The sequence below is a fragment of the Myxocyprinus asiaticus genome, chromosome 49 (genome assembly GCF_019703515.2).
Source record: "Myxocyprinus asiaticus isolate MX2 ecotype Aquarium Trade chromosome 49, UBuf_Myxa_2, whole genome shotgun sequence".
Taxonomy (NCBI): Eukaryota; Metazoa; Chordata; class Actinopteri; order Cypriniformes; family Catostomidae; genus Myxocyprinus; species Myxocyprinus asiaticus.
Window position 1 is genome coordinate 565,629 of NC_059392.1, and position 22,388 is coordinate 588,016.

General features: G+C 37.7%; 2 protein-coding genes across 4 annotated transcripts in view; both read right to left on the reverse strand.

Annotated features, from left to right (window-relative positions):
- The window catches only part of LOC127438388 (peroxisome proliferator-activated receptor delta-like), a 79,992-nt gene that overhangs the window by 7,077 nt on the left and 50,527 nt on the right, over positions 1–22,388 (reverse strand). For 2 of the 3 annotated variants that reach the window (XR_007896729.1, XM_051693939.1), the window contains exon 1: positions 4,252–4,399. The exons of the other annotated variant lie outside the window; for it this stretch is intronic. The gene's annotated coding sequence lies outside the window, so the exon portion shown is untranslated. Of the gene's footprint in view, positions 1–4,251; positions 4,400–22,388 lie in introns of those variants that run through there. 3 annotated transcript variants of the gene reach the window in all.
- On the reverse strand, positions 5,421–18,992 carry LOC127438383 (differentially expressed in FDCP 6 homolog). Its single transcript, XM_051693929.1, has 11 exons — positions 18,855–18,992; positions 18,205–18,345; positions 16,752–16,931; positions 16,438–16,665; positions 16,100–16,246; positions 15,908–16,016; positions 14,509–14,807; positions 13,805–13,971; positions 7,864–8,062; positions 7,692–7,782; positions 5,421–7,434 (listed from the first exon to the last, which is right to left on the reverse strand). The coding sequence occupies exons 1-11, from the start codon at positions 18,948–18,950 to the stop codon at positions 7,229–7,231; spliced, it is 1,863 nt and encodes a 620-aa protein (XP_051549889.1). The 5' UTR covers positions 18,951–18,992; the 3' UTR covers positions 5,421–7,228.

Below are 22,388 nucleotides of genomic sequence, written 5' to 3' on the forward strand. Positions count from 1 at the left end.
TTAATTAAATGCTATTTTCAACACAGATGCCAGTTTAAAATAATCCTGTTTATGTGGTCAGACCACCAGAGTCCATTACCAGAGCGAGCCGAGAATCTAGAAGAATTCGATTTCTAATTTGCGTCACAAAATCAAGCTTGCGTAGCTAGAAGTGTTTGTTTAGAGTTGGGTTTTGTATTTTTTTGGTGCAAATTTTGGGATATCACATAAAACGTTCCAGAAGTTGGAGGTGGGAATACTCGAGATGAAATTTTCCAATTCAGACCTCAATAAGTTTGAGTCAATCACACATCATGGTCACATGTATACACCACAAGATGGCGCCATGACGCAACAAGAATATTTAATGTTCTTGAGCCAATCATGGCAAAAACATAAACGTCATGAACACACAATTCTCGCGTTTTCTTTATTGCACGTTTATATATTTCCTGCAGTGAAAATACGTAAAAGTTAAGTTTGTCTTTACGTTCCACAAAATCCAGCTCCGCATTATGCTCATTGGTCCCGCCATCTTGAAAATGACGTAAAATGACGCTTCTCGCTGAGGTTGGGAGTTGATTGATCCACCTTGACTTCATAAGTTGGATGTCCGACTTCAAATGGCGTTCCAGTTATTATTATAAGTAGAAGGTGAGAAAATTCAGAGTTACGAGTTGTCTGGAATGCACCAATATTACCTCCCAGAACTGTCTGACACACTTTCACTCCAAACATGAAGTTCATCAGAGCATTTTATCTATGTGCTCCAAACCGCAAGTAATTCATTACATTTAATAAAAGAGCAACAGTGACTTCAACTTCCATTATTAATTCTATTTTGCACAAATTTTCCCAGAAGTGACGATTTTGTTCTCTTACACTCATGGGATGGAAATGCTGCTTTATTCGCAAATTGCTTTTGTGATATTCAGATTTTTCACATAAAATAATTTGCAACTTCAATGCAAACATAGCTATTGATTCGGGCCTTCTTATGAGCAATAACAATAGCAATGCTTGCTAAAGCAAACAGCACTAGAAGGAGCTTCAGAGGCAGAAATGATTTGTTTTGGGGAGTCGCACATTACAATCACGATTTTACACGTTAAAGGAGGTTTTCTTGATGTAAATGGAAGCAGTGAATGATGACGTTTACACAATCACTGCAGTTACACATCTATCAATGACAGAGAAAGTGACAGACCTAAAGTTATAATAACGCAGACAAAGCAAAAAAGAAACGTCTGTCTGTGGTGTGTTAGGAAACAACACTCTTTTCAAAAACGACAGACACAAAAACCACAAGCACTCTGACAAAGCAGAAATATACATGACTTTAACACACATCTCCACTGAGAAACACATTCTGACACTGAACAAACTGTTTACAATAGATCAGAACCATCAGATCTCTCAGAACAATCACTTCCAACACACACTCACAAATATGACTCATCTTCACAGATAATGAAAAACTTGATGTGTGTTAATATTAGAGCAACAGGTTGTGATCTCTCCGGGTGAATGAACAGTGAACTCCACGAGCTACAACCAAAAACATTTCAAAGTTCACTTCAACATAATTTTCAGGTGTGCGAGTGGGCATCTATGACCTTGCAAACTCCTTAAAGCTGAAGTGTGTCATTTCTGCGCCACTAGCGCCACCCAGTGGAATTGCAAAAATAAACATTGGGTGTTTCTCATTCTTATGAAGACCAGTCTTGCCAAGTTACCTTGAAAGAATGAACTTGGAAGGACAGACACTCCTCACGAGTCGTCAGACTTTCGGAAGCTTACAGCGGGAAACTCTCGAGGGAAAACATGACAAATGTCCTTTTTCTGCCACCGTAGTGCGGCTATGACTTCTGGGACTACAAATGGTTTCTTGCCCACAAGTCACCATCTGATGCCTCCTCGATATTCGGCCTGATCAAAAACACATCCGGGTAATTTAATGCATTCTCTGTACTTGCAGTGGATGGTGACTTCACACCATTTCAATGAGAATGCAAGAACACATAAGAACGCACATTGAGAAACAGATATTGTTTTCAAACAACTTGTCAAAGACACCCTCCGTCTACTGTTGATCGAACAAACAGATAGTCCCGCCCCCAGCTCACGCCATTGGTTGAGTCGATGTTGCTGTGTCGGGCTGGATGGGTCACTCAAAACAAACAGGGGAATTATTATAGAAATTTACATTTATCCTTTTGGCAGACACTTTTATCCAAAGCGACTTACAATAGAGGAATAATACAATTTTTGCTGTTTTACTATTAAAACAGCAAAAAAAGGTACAAACTTAAGCTTTATTGTTGTATCTACATATCTACAAATTAGGTGCTGTAAAATGTTTTTTCTTTAACTTACACTTCATGTTACTGGAGTTCACTGAGTGTTTGTGGTAGTTAGTAAACACAGTCACTCTGTGCCAAGTGTGTAAAGAGTAGAGAGAGAGAGAGAGAGAGAGAGAGAGAGAGAGTGTAAACAGGACAGACCGTCCCGAAATCACCGTAAAACAACTTTCACCTACAAACATCCCAACCCTGGCCTTAAAACAACATCCATCGATCTATCTATCTATCTACACACACTTTAGCCAAATCCATTTAAACTCAGTTTTTCACAATTCCTGACATTTAATCGTAGAAAACACTCCCTGTCTTAGGTCAGTTAGGATCACTACTTTATTTTAAGAATGTGAAATGTCAGAATAATAGTAGAGAATTATTTATAACAAGTTGCTGGAATTTTGTCCCATTCCTCCAGACAGAACTGGTGTAACGGAGTCAGGTTTGTAGGTCTCCTTGCTCACACACGCTTTTTCAGTTCTGCACACAAATGTTCTATCGGATTGAGGTCAGGACTTTGTGATGGACACTCCAATACCTTGACTTTGTTGTGCTTAAGCCATTTTGCCACAACTTTGGAGGTATGCTTGGGGTCATTGTCCATTTGGAAGACCCATTTGCGACTGAGCTTTAACTTCCTGGCTGATGTCTTGAGATGTTGCTTCAATATATCCACATAATTTTCCTTCCTCATGATGCCATCTATTTTGTGAAGTGCACCAGTCCCTCCTGCAGCAAAGCACCCCCACAACATGATGCTGCCACCCCCATGCTTCACGGTTGGGATGGTGTTCTTCAGCTTGCAAGCCTCATCCTTTTTCCTCCAAACATAACGATGGTCATTATGGCCAAACAGTTCAATTTTTGCTTCATCAGACCAGAGGACATTTCTCCAGAAAGTAAGATCTTTGTCCCCATGTGCACTTGCAAACTGTAGTCTGGCTTTTTTATGGCAGTTTTGGAGCAGTGGATTCTTCCCTGCTGAGCAGCCTTTCAGGTTATGTCGATATAGGACTTGTTTTACTGTGGATATAGATACTTGTCTACCTGTTTCCTCCAGCATCTTCACAAGGTCCTTTGCTGTTGTTCTGGGATTGATTTGCACTTTTGAACTACGTTCATCTCTAGGAGACAGAATGCGTCTCCTTCCTGAGCGGTATGATGGATGTGTGGTCACATGGTGTTTATACTTGTGTACTATTGTTTGTACAGATGAACGTGGTACCTTCAGGTGTTTGGAAATTGCTCCCAAGGATGAACCAAACTTATGGAGGTCCACATTTTTGTTTCTGAGGTCTTGGCTGATTTCTTTGATTTTCCCATGATGTCAAGCAAAGAGGCACTGAGTTTGAACCTTAAAATACATCCACAGGTACACCTCCAATTCAGTACGCCTCCTATCAGAAGCTAATTGGCCAATTGTCTAAAGGCTTGACATCATTTTCTGGGATTTTCCAAGCTGCTTAAAGGCACAGTTAACTTAGTGTATGTAAACTTCTGACCCACTGGAATTGTGATATAGTCAATTAAAAGTGAAACAATCGGTCTGTAAACAATTGTTGGAAAAAGTACTCATGTCATGCATAAAGTAGATGTCCTAAACGACTCGCCAAAACTATAGTTTGCTAATATGACATCTGTGGAGTGATTAAAAAATCAGTTTTAATGACTTCAACCTAAGTGTATGTAAACTTATGATTTCAACTGTATCTGTCTATTTATCTATCTATCATCCATCTATCTGTCTAACAATCTGTCTATGGTCTATCTAAAGTTCGGTATGTTTAAATGGCATGTGGAATATAATCCTTCACGTGATCAGAGATGTCTGTCAACACAAAACTCTCTTTGTGTTTCTGAAACACTCATATTAAAATGAATTTTCGGACTTACAGAAAACTTTTAAGATTCATACCTCTTCAGAAGGAACAATCCCCGCTGGAAGGACAGCTTACATTCGTAAATTAACTTTTAATCCAAACACATCTGCGATAATATATTAAATGTTTCATAATTCAGTTTGTCCGGCGGTACCGGTACGCGATCCGCTTCTCTGCTGTTCTTACGGGAGTCCCGCGCCGCTGCGCGCTCCCGAGAGCTCCGCGTCACCGCATCTGACGTCACAGAAGCGCTCATTTTTAACTTCTGGATGTTTAATACCGATTTATTTTATTTTATTATTATTTTTTTTCATTAAATACATTTCGACTGCATGTGTCTTTTTCTCTCTTTCAAGACAAACTATATTTAGATTTACATTGACATTTATGTTACATTTCCTTAAGCTGTTCCGGCCGCTGCCGCCAGATGTCGCTGCTCACCTTATTATGCGCATTCAGAACGGTTTGCTGCAATGTTACTGCAAAGTTAAGAGCATATGTCTTGTTAAATGTTTAATTTGCGAATCAGACATTATAAGATTTGTCTGAAGAGTCATTTGTTTAATGTGGATAACAGACCGTATTCATACCGTCTGAAGTGTATCAAAGCAATGGTACATATTTTAGGTATAAAAACACTCATGTTTAAACAGAACTCACAGCTGTTTCTGCCTTCTCATTTGTTTTAATTACACTGACCCTCTGATAAAGATCAGACAGGTTAAAAGACCTTTTACTGATACAGGAAACAGGAAGTCAAACCAGTTTTACCAAAAATCACCCACACTGTACATAACAGTAAACAACATAGATTCGTAGATTTCATCGACTCTTATGAGCCATTTCCTATTAGTGAATCAAAAACAAACAGCGTGATCAGCCGCGTCTCTACATTAGGGGCAAGTGGAGCTAAACCCCACCAGAGGTGGCGCTGTTGTGCAATTGCACCATAGAGCTGCCAACTCACGCCACACGTCCCTTTTTTTTTTAATATGACTCTTGTTCTTACATTTACCATATATATATATATGTGTGTGTGTGTACACACACACACACACACACACTCTCAGCAAAAAAAAGAAACGTCCTCTCAATTTCAACTGCTTTTATTTTCAGCAAATTTAACATGTGTAAAAATTTGTATGAACATAAAAAGATTCAGCAAATAAAACATAAACTGAACAAGTTTCACAGACATGTGACTAACAGAAATGGAATAATGTGTCCCTGAACAAAGTCAAAATCAAAAGTAACAGTCAGTATCTGGTGTGGCCACCAGCTGCATTAAGTACTGCAGTGCATCTCCTCCTCATGGACTGCACCAGATTTGCCAGTTCTTGCTGTGAGATGTTACCCCACTCTTCCACCAAGGCACTTGCAAGTTCCTGGACATTTCTGGGGGGAATGGCCCTAGCCCTCACCCTCCGATCCAACAGGTCCCAGATGTGCTCAATGGGATTGAGATCCGGGCTCTTCGCTGGCTATGGCAGAACACTGACATTCCTGTCTTGCAGGAAATCACACACAGAATGAGCAGTATGGCTGGTGGCATTGTCATGCTGGAGGGTCATGTCAGGATGAGCCTGCAGGAAGGGTACCACATGAGGGAGGAGGATGTCTTTCCTGTAACACACAGCATTGGGATTGCCTGCAATGACAACAAGCTCAGTCCGATGATGCTGTGACACACCGCCCCAGACCATGACAGACCTTCCACCTCCAAATCGATCCCGCTCCAGAGTACAGGCCTCGTTGTAACGCTCATTCCTTCGACGATAAACGCGAGTCCGACCATCACCCCTGATGAGACAAAACCGCGACTAGTCAGTGAAGAGCACTTTTTGCTAGTCCTGTCTGGTCCAGCGAAGGTGGGTTTGTGCCCATAGGTGACGTTGTTGCCGGTGATGTCTGGTAAAGACCTGCCTTACAACAGACCTACAAGCCCTCAGTCCAGCCTCTCTCAGCCTATTGCGGACAGTCTGAACACTGATGGAGGGATTGTGCGTTCCTGGTGTAACTCGGGCAGTTGTTGTTGCCATCCTGTACCTGTCCCACAGGTGTGATATTCGGATGTACCGATCCTGTGCAGGTGTTGTTACACATGGTCTGCCACTGCGAGGACAATCAGCTGTCCTTCCTGTCTCCCTGTAGCGCTGTCTTAGGTGTCTCACAGTACGGACATTGCAATTTATTGCCCTGGCCACATCTGCAGTCCTCATGCCTCCATGCAGCATGCCTAAGGCACGTTCACACAGATGAGCAGGGACCCTGGGCATCTTTCTGTTGATGTTTTTCAGAGTCAGTAGAAAGGTCTCTTAAGTTTTTATAACTGTGACCTTAATTGCCTACCGTCTGTAAGCTGTTAGTGTCTTAACAACCGTTCCACAGGTGCATGTTCATTAATTGTTTATGTTTCATTGAACAAGCATGGTTTAAACATTGTTTAACCCTTTACAATAAAGATCTGTAAAGTTATTTGGATTTTTACAAAATTATCTTTAAAATACAGTGTCCTGAAAAAGTGGTGTTTCTTTTTTTGCTGAGTTATATATATATATATACACACACACACACAAACATTTGTTGTAATCAGAGGTATTTTACAAAAAAATAATGAAGTAATAAAATATGTTGCCACATTTTTGTTTGTAATATTTTTATTTAGTATATAGTTAGGACCAATTATTGGATTGCATTTATGTCATCTCTAAAAATTCTTTTAAAAGTCAACAGTTGTGTTAAAGTCTGTGTATACACACCTTTTGCGAGAACTGTATTGAAATTATTTCTGGTTTGTTTTATCTATTCTGGTTAAATCTAAAATGATCTCATCATTTGGCAGTGCAGTAAATGCAATAAGAATTGTATTTTATTTTTTCCAAAAATCTCCTCCTCATAAGTACAAACAGAACTGTTAATAGACTCACTAAGGAACAGGAACCATTAAAATCAGAATTGTTAAATTTCTTCCTATTCTCATCCCTTGCAGGTCTGTTTATCTCTATGTCAGGTTTATTCAGCATCAGCGTCAAGTGGTTCAGTCTTCTTGCTGTTGTTGCTGCAGTCTATGTTCTCTCTGTTGCTTTTCTTGTCACAGTCCAGTCTGTTCTGTTTGTCTATGTCTCTCTCGGGTCTCTGTGGAGTTCTCGATTCAGTCTCACTGACGGAGGGAACACAGACTGTAGGGACTAGGGGACCACTGGAGGAAACTCTCCTCTCTTTATGAGAACAGGACAGAATAGTGCAAGTAATTAATATTAATGCATACAAAATCACAGTACTGTATATAGAAAATAGTATGCCAAAGGTTCACAATAGTTTTCTGTGGTATTTGAAGTGTGCATTGGTAGAATTGGTCTGATAGTATGTCCCAATACTGGCGTAGTATTTTACTATACAAAGTATGTACTTTCTTATCACAAGCAAAATACATAATGTATGGCATCAGTTCGTGTAGTGAACAAAACTCACACACCTCCAGGGCTGATGGGGTGCAGGAGTCGATTCATTTGAACGTTCCAGTGTTTCACACTTGTGCTGGCCTGTCGGAGTTTACGCTGAGCGGCCTGGAGAAGAGGGATGGATATTAGTCTGGAAGAATATCAAAAGTGAAGCACACACTTACAAAAACACACTGCTGGGCTCACCGCGATATCCTGGTCTACTCTGCGTTGACTGGCCCGAACTTTATCGAGTTGTCGCTGGGCCTCGTCGAGAGCCTGAGACTTCCTCTCCATCTCCAGCTTGAGCTCCTGTTTCTCCCGCTGCGTTTGAAGGATCTGTTCCTCCTGCTCCTCCTGCAGTGATAGCAGTGACTTCACCTTCTCATCCTCCTCAGCAAGCAGTCTGGAAACAACAGAGCATATAAAACTAAACACCACAACTAAAACTAAACAGAGTTAATACTGAACACCAGAGCTATAACTAAACACCAGCGTTTATAAAACATCAGAACTATAACTAAACACCAGCATTTATAAAACATCAGAACTATAACTAAACACCAGCGTTTATAAAACATCAGAACTATAACTAAACACCAGCGTTTATAAAACATCAGAACTATAACTAAACACCAGCGTTTATAAAACATCAGAACTATAACTAAACACCAGCATTTATAAAACATCAGAACTATAACTAAACACCAGCGTTTATAAAACATCAGAACTATAACTAAACACCAGCATTTATAAAACACCAGAACTATAACTAAACACCAGCGTTTATAAAATATCATAACTATAACTAAACACCAGCATTTATAAAACATCAGAACTATAACTAAACACCAGCGTTTATAAAACAGCAGAACTATAACTAAACACCAGCGTTTATAAAACATCAGAACTATAACTAAACACCAGCATTTATAAAACATCAGAACTATAACTAAACACCAGCGTTTATAAAACATCAGAACTATAACTAAACACCAGCATTTATAAAACATCAGAACTATAACTAAACACCAGCATTTATAAAACATCAGAACTAAAACTAAACACCAGCATTTATAAAACACCAGAAATATAACTAAACACCAGCATTTATAAAACAGCAGAACTATAACTAAACACCAGCATTTATAAAACATCAGAACTATAACTAAACACCAGCATTTATAAAACATCAGAACTAAAACTAAACACCAGCATTTATAAAACACCAGAAATATAACTAAACACCAGCATTTATAAAACACCAGAACTATAACTAAACACCAGCGTTTATAAAACACCAGAACTATAACTAAACACCAGCATTTATAAAACATCAGAACTATAACTAAACACCAGCATTTATAAAACATCAGAACTATAACTAAACACCAGCATTTATAAAACACCAGAACTATAACTAAACACCAGCATTTATAAAACATCAGAACTATAACTAAACACCAGCGTTTATAAAACACCAGAACTATAACTAAACACCAGCGTTTATAAAACATCAGAACTATAACTAAACACCAGCGTTTATAAAACATCAGAACTATAACTAAACACCAGCGTTTATAAAACACCAGAACTATAACTAAACACCAGCGTTTATAAAACATCAGAACTATAACTAAACACCAGCATTTATAAAACACCAGAACTATAACTAAACACCAGCATTTATAAAACATCAGAACTATAACTAAACACCAGCATTTATAAAACATCAGAACTATAACTAAACACCAGCGTTTATAAAACATCAGAACTATAACTAAACACCAGCATTTATAAAACATCAGAACTATAACTAAACACCAGCATTTATAAAACATCAGAACTATAACTAAACACCAGCGTTTATAAAACATCAGAACTATAACTAAACACCAGCATTTATAAAACATCAGAACTATAACTAAACACCAGCATTTATAAAACATCAGAACTATAACTAAACACCAGCATTTATAAAACATCAGAACTATAACTAAACACCAGCGTTTATAAAACATCAGAACTATAACTAAACACCAGCGTTTATAAAACATCAGAACTATAACTAAACACCAGCATTTATAAAACATCAGAACTATAACTAAACACCAGCATTTATAAAACATCAGAACTATAACTAAACACCAGCATTTATAAAACATCAGAACTATAACTAAACACCAGCATTTATAAAACATCAGAACTATAACTAAACACCAGCATTTATAAAATATCAGAACTATAACTAAACACCAGCGTTTATAAAACATCAGAACTATAACTAAACACCAGCATTTATAAAACACCAGAACTATAACTAAACACCAGCGTTTATAAAACACCAGAACTATAACTAAACACCAGCATTTATAAAACATCAGAACTATAACTAAACACCAGCGTTTATAAAATATCATAACTATAACTAAACACCAGCATTTATAAAACACCAGAACTATAACTAAACACTAGCGTTTATAAAACATCAGAACTATAACTAAACACCAGCATTTATAAAACATCAGAACTATAACTAAACACCAGCGTTTATAAAACATCAGAACTATAACTAAACACCAGCATTTATAAAACATCAGAACTATAACTAAACACCAGCGTTTATAAAACATCAGAACTATAACTAAACACCAGCATTTATAAAACACCAGAACTATAACTAAACACCAGCATTTATAAAATATCATAACTATAACTAAACACCAGCGTTTATAAAACACCAGAACTATAACTAAACACCAGCGTTTATAAAACACCAGAACTATAACTAAACACCAGCGTTTATAAAACACCAGAACTATAACTAAACACCAGCATTTATAAAACATCAGAACTATAACTAAACACCAGCGTTTATAAAACATCAGAACTATAACTAAACACCAGCATTTATAAAACATCAGAACTATAACTAAATAGCAGTTTATTAAACATCAGAACTATAACTAAATAGCAGTTTATTAAACATCAGAACTATAACTAAACAGCAGTTTAAAAAAACATCACAACTATAACTAAACACCAGCGTTTATAAAACATCAGAACTATAACTAAACACCAGCGTTTATAAAACACCAGAACTATAACTAAACACCAGCATTTATAAAACATCAGAACTATAACTAAATAGCAGTTTATTAAACATCAGAACTATAACTAAACACTAGCGTTTATAAAACATCAGAACTATAACTAAATAGCAGTTTATTAAACATCAGAACTATAACTAAACACCAGCATTTATAAAACATCAGAACTATAACTAAATAGCAGTTTATTAAACATCAGAACTATAACTAAACACCAGCGTTTATAAAATATCAGAACTATAACTAAATAGCAGTTTAAAAAACATCACAACTATGACTAAACACCAACATTTATTAAAACATCAGAACTATAACTAAACACCATTAAAAAATATCAGAACTATAAACAGCAGCACCCATATAACAAAACCATAAACACCAGAGTTTAGTAAACTAAACACCAACATTTATTAAAACATCAGAACTATAACTAAACACCAGTTTAAAAAATATCAGGACTATAACAGCAGCACTTATAAAACAACAAAACCATAAACACCAGCATTTACTAAACTAAACACCAGCGTTTATAAAACAACAGAATTATAACTGAATACCAGTGTTTGTAAAACATTTGAACTAGGCCTGACAAAACAGCAACACTTCTAACTTTAAACACCAGTGTTATAATTAAACACCATCACTTACAGTAAACACCAAGACTTATCAAAAGAAACACCTGCACGTATAAAAACTAATGACACATCTAAAAGTGAACACCAATACTGAAGCTAAAACCAAACTGCTGAGCTAATTTAACATTTAACACTGATAAAAATAAACACCAGACCAGCAAATAAAGACCTAAACATTAGTACTCATAAAATAAAACATCAGTTAAAAACCATGTATAAATTGTGTTTTGCATTTATTTATCCAATCTAAAACATAATCGCTTTGCTCCAGTGTCTCCAGTGTAGTGATAGTGTAATAATGGTTTTGATGATGTAGTAATTCTGTCTGCTTATATGGTGATAATATGGTAAAAACTGTTAAGCAGCCAGATTCTAGTAAGACATTTATACTGTGCTACATTTGAGACGCTTAAACCACAACTCAGATGAGACAGGAAGTCTCACATGTGCCATGTTCTTCAGTGAGTGTGTCAAGTTTGCTAAGTCAGGTTTATTTGTGCATTTTACAATACACATTGTTTCAAAGCAGCTTTATAGAAAATAATTTTGTAATTCCCATGATCTAATAAATGTCATAAAGTCCTCAGTCAAAAACTTTATTTAAAAACATAAATGAAAATCATGCCTAAATGTTTTTGTCTTTAGGCCCAAAGTGAGCAAGCCTAAGGTGACTGCGGTAAAGAACAAAAACTCCATAAGATGTTAGTTAATGGAGTAAAAAAACTCAACTGGGGGAGTCAGTTCTCCTCTGGCTAGCATGTGTGTACTGTATATATTTGAACATCGATGAACTCTGAGGACAAATGTACTGAAAAATGATTTTTTTTTTCATAATATGACAAAACTTCCTTTTGGTGATATCAAACAGAAAAGTAATTGTGTTTTTCTTCTAAAACTAAAAAAAAAATGCAATTTTTTCTTTTAGACGTAGAGTTTCAAGTAAAATTAGCCAATTAGCTTCTGATAGGAGGTGTACTGAATTGGAGGTGTACCTGTGGATGTATTTTAAGGTTCAAACTCAGTGCCTCTTTGCTTGATATCATGGGAAAATCAAAAGAAATCAGCCAAGACCTCAGAAAAAAAAGTCTGGTTCATCCTTTGGAGCAATTTCCAAACACCTGAAGGTACCACGTTCATCTGTACAAACAATAGTACGCAAGTATAAACACCATGGGACCACGCAGCCATCATACCGCTCAGGAAGGAGATGCATTCTGTCTCCTAGAGATGAATGTAGTTTGGTGCAAAAAGTGCAAATCAATCCCAGAACAACAGCAAAGGACCTTGTGAAGATGCTGGAGGAAACAGGTAGACAAGTATCTATATCCACAGTAAAATGAGTCCTATATGGACATAACCTGAAAGGCTGTTCAGCAAGGAAGAAGCCACTGCTCCAAAACCACCATAAAAAAGCCAGACTACAGTTTGCAAGTGCACATGGGGACAAAGATCTTACTTTTTGGAGAAATGTCCTCTGGTCTGATGAAGCAAAAATTGAACTGTTTGACCATAATGACCATCGTTATGTTTGGAGGTAAAAGGGTGAGGCTTGCAAGCTGAAGAACACCATCCCAACCGTGAAGCATGGGGGTGGCAGCATCATGTTGTGGGGGTGCTTTGCTGCAGGAGGGACTGGTGCACTTCACAAAATAGATGGCATCATGAGGAAGGAAAATGATGTGGATATATTGAAGCAACATCTCAAGACATCAGCCAGGAAGTTAAAGCTCAGTCACAAATGGGTCTTCCAAATGGACAATGACCCCAAGCATACCTCCAAAGTTGTGGCAAAATGGCTTAAGCACAACAAAGTCAAGGTATTGGAGTGGCCATCACAAAGCCCTGACCTCAATCTGATAGAACATTTGTGGTCAGAACTGAAAAAGCGTGTGCGAGCAAGGAGGCCCACAAACCTGACTCAGTTACACCAGTTCTGTCTGGAGGAATGGGACAAAATTCCATCAACTTATTGTGAGAAGCTTGTGGAAGGATACCCAAAACATTTGACCCAAGTTAAACAATTTAAAGGCAATGCTACCAAATACTAACAAAGTGTATGTAAACTTCTGACCCACTGGGAATGTGATGAAAGAAATAAAAGCTGAAATAAATCATTCTCTCTACTATTATACTGACATTTCACATTTTTAAAATAGTGATCCTAACTGACCTAAGTCAGGGAACGTTTTCTACGATTAAATGTCAGGAATTGTGAAAAACTGAGTTTAAACTGTATAAACATGAGGGTGTGTGACTCACTTTGAGATGCATTTGTAGGTTTAAAGTTTCGGTGAAGTGTTGTCTAGCTACTCACAACCTTTCTGTCTCTCTGTCTGTCTCTCTGGTTAGCAGTATGAATAATGGTCTCTCTGTGTGTGTGTGTGTGTGTGCGCGCACGCACACCTGGTCTGTGTGTATCTGTACGACTCTTCCTCTTGTCGAGCTCTGATCTGTTGCTCTAGAGCTTCCTGCAGTCTGTGATGAAGATCTTCCAGCTCTTTAATTCTCCTGCGCTGATGTTCAGCTTCTAGATCACGAACCGCCACCTCTGCACAAAGATTTGTCCGCGCCTGCCACACACATTCATCAGAGTGGGTCAAGTGTCCATACTCTGAATACTGAGCTCATGGTTTTGATATCATAATAAGTCAAAATGCAGTTTAGTTTCAATAAATGCTCTTTTTGGACTGGACAGGAATTTCAGGACTTCTGAAAGTAACAGTTTTGTTTAATAGTACAACTTTAATAGTTTATTTCAAAAGATCAAGAAAAACAAATAAAATATAATAATAAAACAATTTATCATTTTTTATATTTATATATTTGTAGTTAATTTATTTAAATATTATTTGTATATATTTTTAAATAATAAAAATAATCTATAACTAAAATATATATATTAATATTTAAATATTTTAATTTATATTATGAATAATCTTTCAAATGTAATTTTAACACCTTAACACCTTAAATACACCTTTGTCATTTTTAGATTTGAATGAAGACATTTGGTTGGTCCATTAATGAACCATTATCATTTGTGATAACAGTATAAGTATCATTTCTCTTCCTCTCTCTCTCTCTCTCTCTTCCTCTCTCTCTCTCACCTCCTGCGCCTCTTGCAGCTGTCTCTGCAAGGTTTTCTGCAGCTCCTCATGCTGACTGCGCCTCCTCTGCTCCTCCTGCTTTAGAGAAGCCCGAGCTTGCTTCTGCGCCTCCTTCAAGAGCTTCAGCTCTGCCAGCTGCTCTTCACGTTCTACCTGCAGCTCCTGCAGTCTGCGCGTCTCCTCCGCCCGCAGCGCGCGCCTCCTCTCTCTCTCCTGTCGCAGCTCACGGCGACGCTCCTTCAGCTCCTCGTGCAGAGAGCTCCTTCCCTCCATAGACAGTTGCAACGCTGTATGGAGCGCTGAGAGAGAGATAGGAAAAAGGAAATAAAAAAGAGTGAGACAGGAAAAGTGAGACAGGAACAAGGAAATAAAAAGAGTGAGACAGGAAACGTGAAACAGGACAAGGAAATCAGAAGAGTGAGACAGTAACAAGGACATCAGAAAAGTTAAACAGGAAAAGGGAAATGGGACAAGGGAAATAAGAGTGAGACAGGAACAGGGAATTTAGAGGAGTGAGACAGGAACAAGGAATTTAGAGGAGTGAGACAGTAACAAGGAATTTAGAGGAGTGAGACAGTAACAAGGAATTTAGAGGAGTGAGACAGTAACAAGGAAATCAGAAAAGGGAAATAAAGAGAGTGAGACAGGAACAAGGAAATTAGAAAAGTGAAACAGGACAAGGAAATAAAAAGAGTGAGACAGGAAATGTGAAACAGGACAAGGGAAATAAAGAGTGAGACAGGAAACGTGAAACAGGACACGGAAATAAAGAGTGAGACAGGAAACGTGAAATAGGACACGGAAATAAAAAGAGTGAGACAGGAAATGTGAAACAGGACACGGGAAATAAAAAGAGTGAGACAGGAAACGTGAAACAGGACACGGAAATAAAGAGTGAGACAGGAAACGTGAAATAGGACACGGAAATAAAAAGAGTGAGACAGGAAACGTGAAACAGGACAAGGAAATAAAAAGAGTGAGACAGGAAACGTGAAACAGGACACGGGAAATAAAAAGAGTGAGACAGGAAACGTGAAACAGGACACGGAAATAAAAAGAGTGAGACAGGAAAAGTGAAACAGGACAAGGGAAATAAAAAGAGTGAGACAGGATCAAGGAAATCAGAAGAGTGAGACAATAACAAGGACATCAGAAAAGTTAAACAGGAAAAGGGAAATGGGACAAGGGAAATAAGAGTGAGACAGGAACAGGGAAATCAGAAAAGGGAAATAAAGAGAGTGAGACAGGAAAAGTGAGACAGGAACAAGGAAATTAGAAAAGTGAAACAGGACAAGGGAAATAAAAAGAGTGAGACAGGAACAAGGAAATAAAAAGAGTGAGACAGGAACAAGGAAATCAGAAGTGTGAGACAGCTGGTTTGTGTGTGTGTTTGTGACACCTGTAATCCACTCTTGTCTCTGTCTGGAATCTGGTGCGCTGATCTCAAAGGTTTTGTTGAGCGTCTTCACACAGAACATGCATCTCTTCCCGTCTCTGTCTGACAGTACCTGACAATCACAGCCGAAACAAACATGTCAAACACAGGAAGAGACGAAACCAGGACGAAACATACACAAACATACAGGAGTACCTCCACACAGCAGTTCTGGTCCATTTCAATGACACCTTTACACTCTTTCCCATCCTCATTCACGTAGTACGAGAGAGAACCGGGCTTCAGACAGAACCAGCGCTCAGTCCAGTTCCTGCGTAAATGACCTTTTTTCCACAGATATCCCTGTAACACACACACAGTATAGCCTCATATATCAGACTTATGACCATCAGTATAAAGTTCACATTACAGTTTATTCTGCCCAGGTGGACTGGAGGAGACCGTCTGACTGACATAACGGTCTATTAACAGCAGAACTTTGAGATTATTGTTGTCGTTCTTGGTATCTGAATAAGGAAATGACCTCATCTCACCTCTTTAAGGACATTTCCGACCATCTCTCGATACACCTGTTCTACAGCCAAACTGATGCTCTCTCTGTCCGCTCCTTGACTCACTGCGGCCGAGTTCACCAGCTCCAGAAAACTCCAGACGTTCAGTCCGTCCTTCTGAACACAGTCCCGCGACAGAAACTCCTCCATCTCAATGCAGTTCAACTCCACCGTCATCACAGAGCTGATCTTCCTCAATAAATACTCCGCCTGGAGGAAACACAGCAGATGTTTGTGGATCTATTGTTGGGCTTGTTAAAGGGATCGTTCACCCAAACAATTTTTAATTCGGTCACCTCATCCGGCATGAGCACGAGAGGATAGTTGTCCTCCGCCAAGAAGTTGAAGAGACACCAGAGCCGTAGAGCGTCCCGATTGGTCAGAACTCTGAGTGTGTCGGGACGGCAGTTTTTCTTGGAGCACAAAGTCCAGCACAGCTCATCCACTTCCTCTTTAACAAACGTCCCCTCCACCACCTAAACACAACAAACACAACTCAATATCTCTGATGCTTCTCCTCGACAGCAATAAGATTCAAACAAGACTTTTGCTGAAGTCTCCTGATGTTTCTCCTGAGAAAAAGACGATATAATATGAATAACAAGTGTAATGACTGATTTAAGTTTGTTAAACCTTTAAATAAACAAAACAGTTCTCATGTAAACACTTTTAATTCAGTGATTTATCAGATTGATTCAAACCGATAACTTGTCAGTTGATGAGTCGTTTGGATTGATTAATTAGAGAAACCGGATCATCAGAGTAATTTGATCATGTATCGGGCTGCGTGGCATTTTTGTTTTCGAGTGCAGCCAACGAACACAACGCAATCCCAAGACATGTTGTTTTGCCGTTATTTCACGGTACGAAATCATGATTGCGCCAAGAGACTACAATGGCAATATGTAAAGTGGGAATGTAGTTATATGTTGGTATGTTCTCACCCAAAATCGATTGGATCACTTCAGAAGACATGGATTAAACCACTGGAGTCATGTGGATTACTTTTAAGCTACTATTTATGTGCTTTTTGGAGCTGTAACCCATTCACTTGCATTGTATGGACCTACAGAGTTGAGATACACTATATGGCCAAAAGTTTGTGGACACCATATGTGCTTGATGCACATTTGATTTCAAAACCTTAGGCATCAATTTCCCCCTTTGCTGTAATAACAGCTTCCACTCTTTTGGGAATTCTTTCCACTATACTGTATGTAGTATCATGGCTGCAGGGATTTGCTCTCATTCAGACACAAGGCTATCAGTGAGGTCAGGAACTGATGTTGGTCGATGGGGCCTGACTTACAGTTGTTGTTCCAGTTCACCCCAAAAGTGATCAGTGGGGTTCAGGTCTGGGCTTTGTGCAGGCCAGTCAATTTCTTCCACGCCAGACACAGTGAACCATTTCTTTATGGACTCACTTTGTTCACAGGGGTTAGGGTTAGGGCTATCCCCAAACAGCTGCCACAAATTTGGAAGCACACAAAGCTCAAGCCATTACATAAAGAAACATTAAGATTTTTCTTTACTGGATTTAATGGAGTAACCAAATTCATTAATTAGAAGGGGGTGTCCACAAACTTTTGGCCATATAGTGTATCTTTGAGTTCAGCAGAAAAAAGTAAGTCGTACTCATCTGGGATGGCGTGAGAATTTTTATTTTTGGGTTAACTGTTCCTTTAATTACTCCTGAGGAGAAGACAAACATCTGAGCAATAACATATCTATTTGTGTATATTGTGGTACCTTATCCAGTATGAACTGGTTGAGGTATGGCATGTACCCCTGACTGGACACTGGACCATCATCATCATCACTGAAGTGTCTCTCGAGAGCCTCGGGGTCATGAGGAATCCTCAAAACACTGTGAAGATTATGGGAAAGAACCTGCGCGTGCACACACACACACACACACACACACACACACACACACACACACACACACACACACACACACATATATACATAAATACTGACTGAAGCATTTGTTTGATGCTGATCTTTCTAAAGCCACAGAGTGTGAGACAGATTAACTAGAAAACAAGTTGAACAAACACACACTCATTTATTTAGTTACATAAATGAGGACACCGTAGACTTCTATTGTTATTATATTTAAAGCTAATAATGACTACTAACCATAACCCAAAAACTTAATTTATGAATCATTTTGTTGCCAAACTGCAAGTAGGAGTAAACACACACACACACACAAAACACAAACAAACAAACAAACACACACACAAAACACAAATAAACAAACAAACAAACAAACACAAACACACACAAATAGTCTACAAATAAACATCTACACACAAAAACATACTACACACCATATCTGTCTCTTTCTGTATCACACACACACACACACACACACACACACACACATCTCTCACCTTGAGCTGTGATTTGGACACTTTCCCACTGTCTTCAGTGTCCAGTGATGTGAAGGCATACCAGATACTCTTGAGCAGAGCGGCTCTCAACTCCATTTTCACACACCTGATTATATTTCACCTCTGTTTGTCTCTTTTTCATCCTCTGTTAATCTGTCCACATCCTGCTGCTGGTTTTTTCTACTCTGGCGCCACCTGCCTGTAGCATAGAGACCTGCAGACTCTGTTCAGAATCAATATCTTATTTTACTCATGTCCACAAAAGTTCTGTCAAATATGTTACTAAATAAACACCCCCTGCAACTAAAAAACGGTGTATCCCAAAACCATGTGACCAGCATCATGTGATGTCATTGTCCTCTGTGGGGGACATTTTTAACATTTATTTTTTTATTTTTTTATTTTTTTCAATATATTAACTACAATAGCATATTGTCAAGGAGTATATTAATTGACTGTCAACTATGTTGGGTACATTGTTATGGTTTGCAAAATGTTAATGATTTTCTGATTAACATTTTTTATTGATTCCAACAAATGAAACAGAAAAGCAAAACATAAATGCACAGAATCAACTTTTAACCCCCATTATTCCCTTTCCCTCTCCCAATCCCCAATCCCACTCTAACCCCCAACAAACATCACTGTGGTCAATGCCAAATCACACACAAAAACAGAAGAAAAAACAAAAACCATATACATATATATATATATAAACACAGCGTTATGAGGGTTACTTTTGACATGTATTCCACTACAGATTACAGAATACATGCTGTAAAATGTAATTTGTAATGTATTCCGTTAGATTACTCAAGGTCAGTAATGTAATCTAAATACTTTGGATTACTTCTTCAGCACTGGTAGGTTTTTTCACTTGTTTTGACTATAAAAACTCTGCCAGTACAGTAAGACAAAATACACATGTTAAAAATACATCCTCTGAAAAACCGAAATATCTTATGCAGTGTTGTTTCTAAAACAAGATATATCAAATTGATCTTGTTTTAAAGATTTTTAGATATTTTTACAGGAAAACAATACAAAAATTATTATCAAGAATATGATTTTTGCCCTAATATCAAAGATCTTACTAGAAAAAGACATTATGATCCAACGTGAATTTTCTTGATATAAAAATATGATCGTGTCTGGTAACACGTGCATGTAAAATGGCTAGAAATAACATTTTATCTTAGCGTAAAGCTGACCATTTACACAAGGTTTATTTCTATTTCTTCTGCTCCAAACTTACTTCAAACGTACTTCTCTGTCTGCTCGTATGAATGTAACACATCATAAGAAAGTGTTTCACCGCTGTTCAAATGCACTTTAGATCACATCATTTATTTGTATAAATGTTTTCCATCTGAAAGGACTAAATATTAAATGAAACAAATGACAATAAATCAAATACTTTTTGAATGTAACTGTTAAATTGTAACTGTAGTGGAATACAGTTACTTATATTTCGTATTTTAAATACGTAATCCCGTTACATGTATTCCGTTACTCCCCAACCGTGAATATATATATATATATATATATATATATATATAATAAAAAAATAAAATAAATAATAGTATTAATTACACACATTCAAACTATAAATCCCTCTCCACTGCCCCTCCCTGAGAGCCCTCCATAAAGTTCAGATAGCTGCCCCACTTCATATCAAACACCCCATTTTCAAAGGATCTCAACACTCTGCACTCATATAGGTCACCGAGTGTATTAACCCCCTCACAATCCACTCTGACCAGCAGAAAGGGGACTTATTAATACATAATTTAGGGTTCAGCCATATGCTCGAGGCAACATTTAAATAAATGTCCGAATTAAATACTCTGGACACTTTTGTCCATACCACGTGCAAATGTGAGATAACAGGGTGTAACTTCTCCGATTAGTTTGATAGAAAGGCTTTGCAATGGCGAAATAGGGGCAAGAACTTCCTGTTCAGTACCAAACCAGGGAGGGGCTCTCTCAGGTGGAAGCGACCAATGAGCCAATATTTTTATGATTTTAACTAAAATTAATATATTAAAATTTGAGGTTAACCTGATCAAGAAAATGTCATGTGGTTGGCCAGGCACGGCCTACCATTGAAATTATGAGTCAAAATGTGGGAATTATAAACCATGTTACCATCAGATATGTTACCCTCTATGGTCAACTCTTGGGTAACATAGTTGATGTGACCCTATTGTGTGCACTCATGATAATGAATTATTTTCCATAGATACATTTTTTGTCATAATTTAAGCCTGTATATGTCAGAGGACACTGAGGGGGTGTGTATGCACTCATGCATGTGTGTGCATGAGTGTGAATCATGATGATTAGCGATTAAGGGACATTTAATTGATTTTACAAAATGAACTAGATATTGTTCCTTTGCAAGTTAAAACTGAGATCTTCTTATGTAATTAGTGTCATTTTATTTTGTGAGAAATTCAGGAAATTGCTTTTTCAACTATGTTACTTTCGCTGTCAACTATGTTACACCTGATTTTTTTTTTACATTTCAAATAATAAGAATGCTGCTCCTGATATCCTTCAAGGTATATTTTACATCCACAAAGTTTGGAGATTTGCATAACATCTATTAAAACTACCAAAATTATACTTAAGGCAGATTTATGCTAAAAAAAAACATTTTTAATCTCACTAGTGACCGTGCTGAAAATATCACAGCAATATCTGCAAAAACATACAATTCTTAAAATTATTTTAAAGAAATGACTGCACATATGGCAGAATAGACAAAAGAACCCTTAATTATGTGTGTTACTCTAAGTGTAGCATTTAATCAGTGTCTGTAATGCCATGCAGTTTGACCGTAACATAGTTGACAAACTCACTAGGGAAAACATCCTTTCCTTTATAATATCAAAAAGGTGTTTAATGCTTAAGCTTTGCAACTAGCATATATGTTACATTGAAGAAATATATTAACTTACCAGTAGTTGTTTTATTCAGAAAGCACTTTGTTTTTGTACTTCTTTGTTGACATGAAATGTACCCGCAAATATAGAATGAGCCTTTTACGAAACTAGCTATTTTATTATTTAGTTACCATACAACTATTGCATTTCACAAGATTCAAGTGACAAAAATGAACTTAATAGTTGCTTATAACTGGATCTATTTTTCTTTCCACTCATCTTAATGCATAGAAATGCTGAAAGACACAAACAGTCAAAGACAGCGCTCATTTACAATACATTTATTAATCTGTTAAAACATCAATATTGATTTTGATATTGGTGGTATTGGCCTTGATTGTACAGTAGCATACATGGTAAACAGCAGTGCCGTCTTTGATTTTTGACGGGAATGAAAACGAGTGTGGTAATGTGGCCATAGCCGAGCGACGTCTGTGGAGAGCGAGGCCGGGAGAAGGAGAACGTAAGGATTGACACCTGTGGGAAATTTTCTCTAACAGCTGTTCTGTGTTTCGGTGAGAGCTGGAGGGGGATAAAAAGGGTGTCCAGACTGCTGGAGGGGAGAGAGTGAGGCGCACAACGCTGA

Coding starts and splice junctions, on each gene's coding strand:
- LOC127438383 (XM_051693929.1), bottom strand. CDS start 18,950: ATGGAGTTGAGAGCCGCTCTGCTCAAGAGTATCTGGTATGCCTTCACA. Junction 16,932..18,204: donor ACCAGTTCATACTGGATAAG/GTACCACAATAT, acceptor TGTTGTGTTTAG/GTGGTGGAGGGGACGTTTGT. Junction 7,435..7,691: donor GCACCCCATCAGCCCTGGAG/GTGTGTGAGTTT, acceptor GTTCTCATAAAG/AGAGGAGAGTTTCCTCCAGT.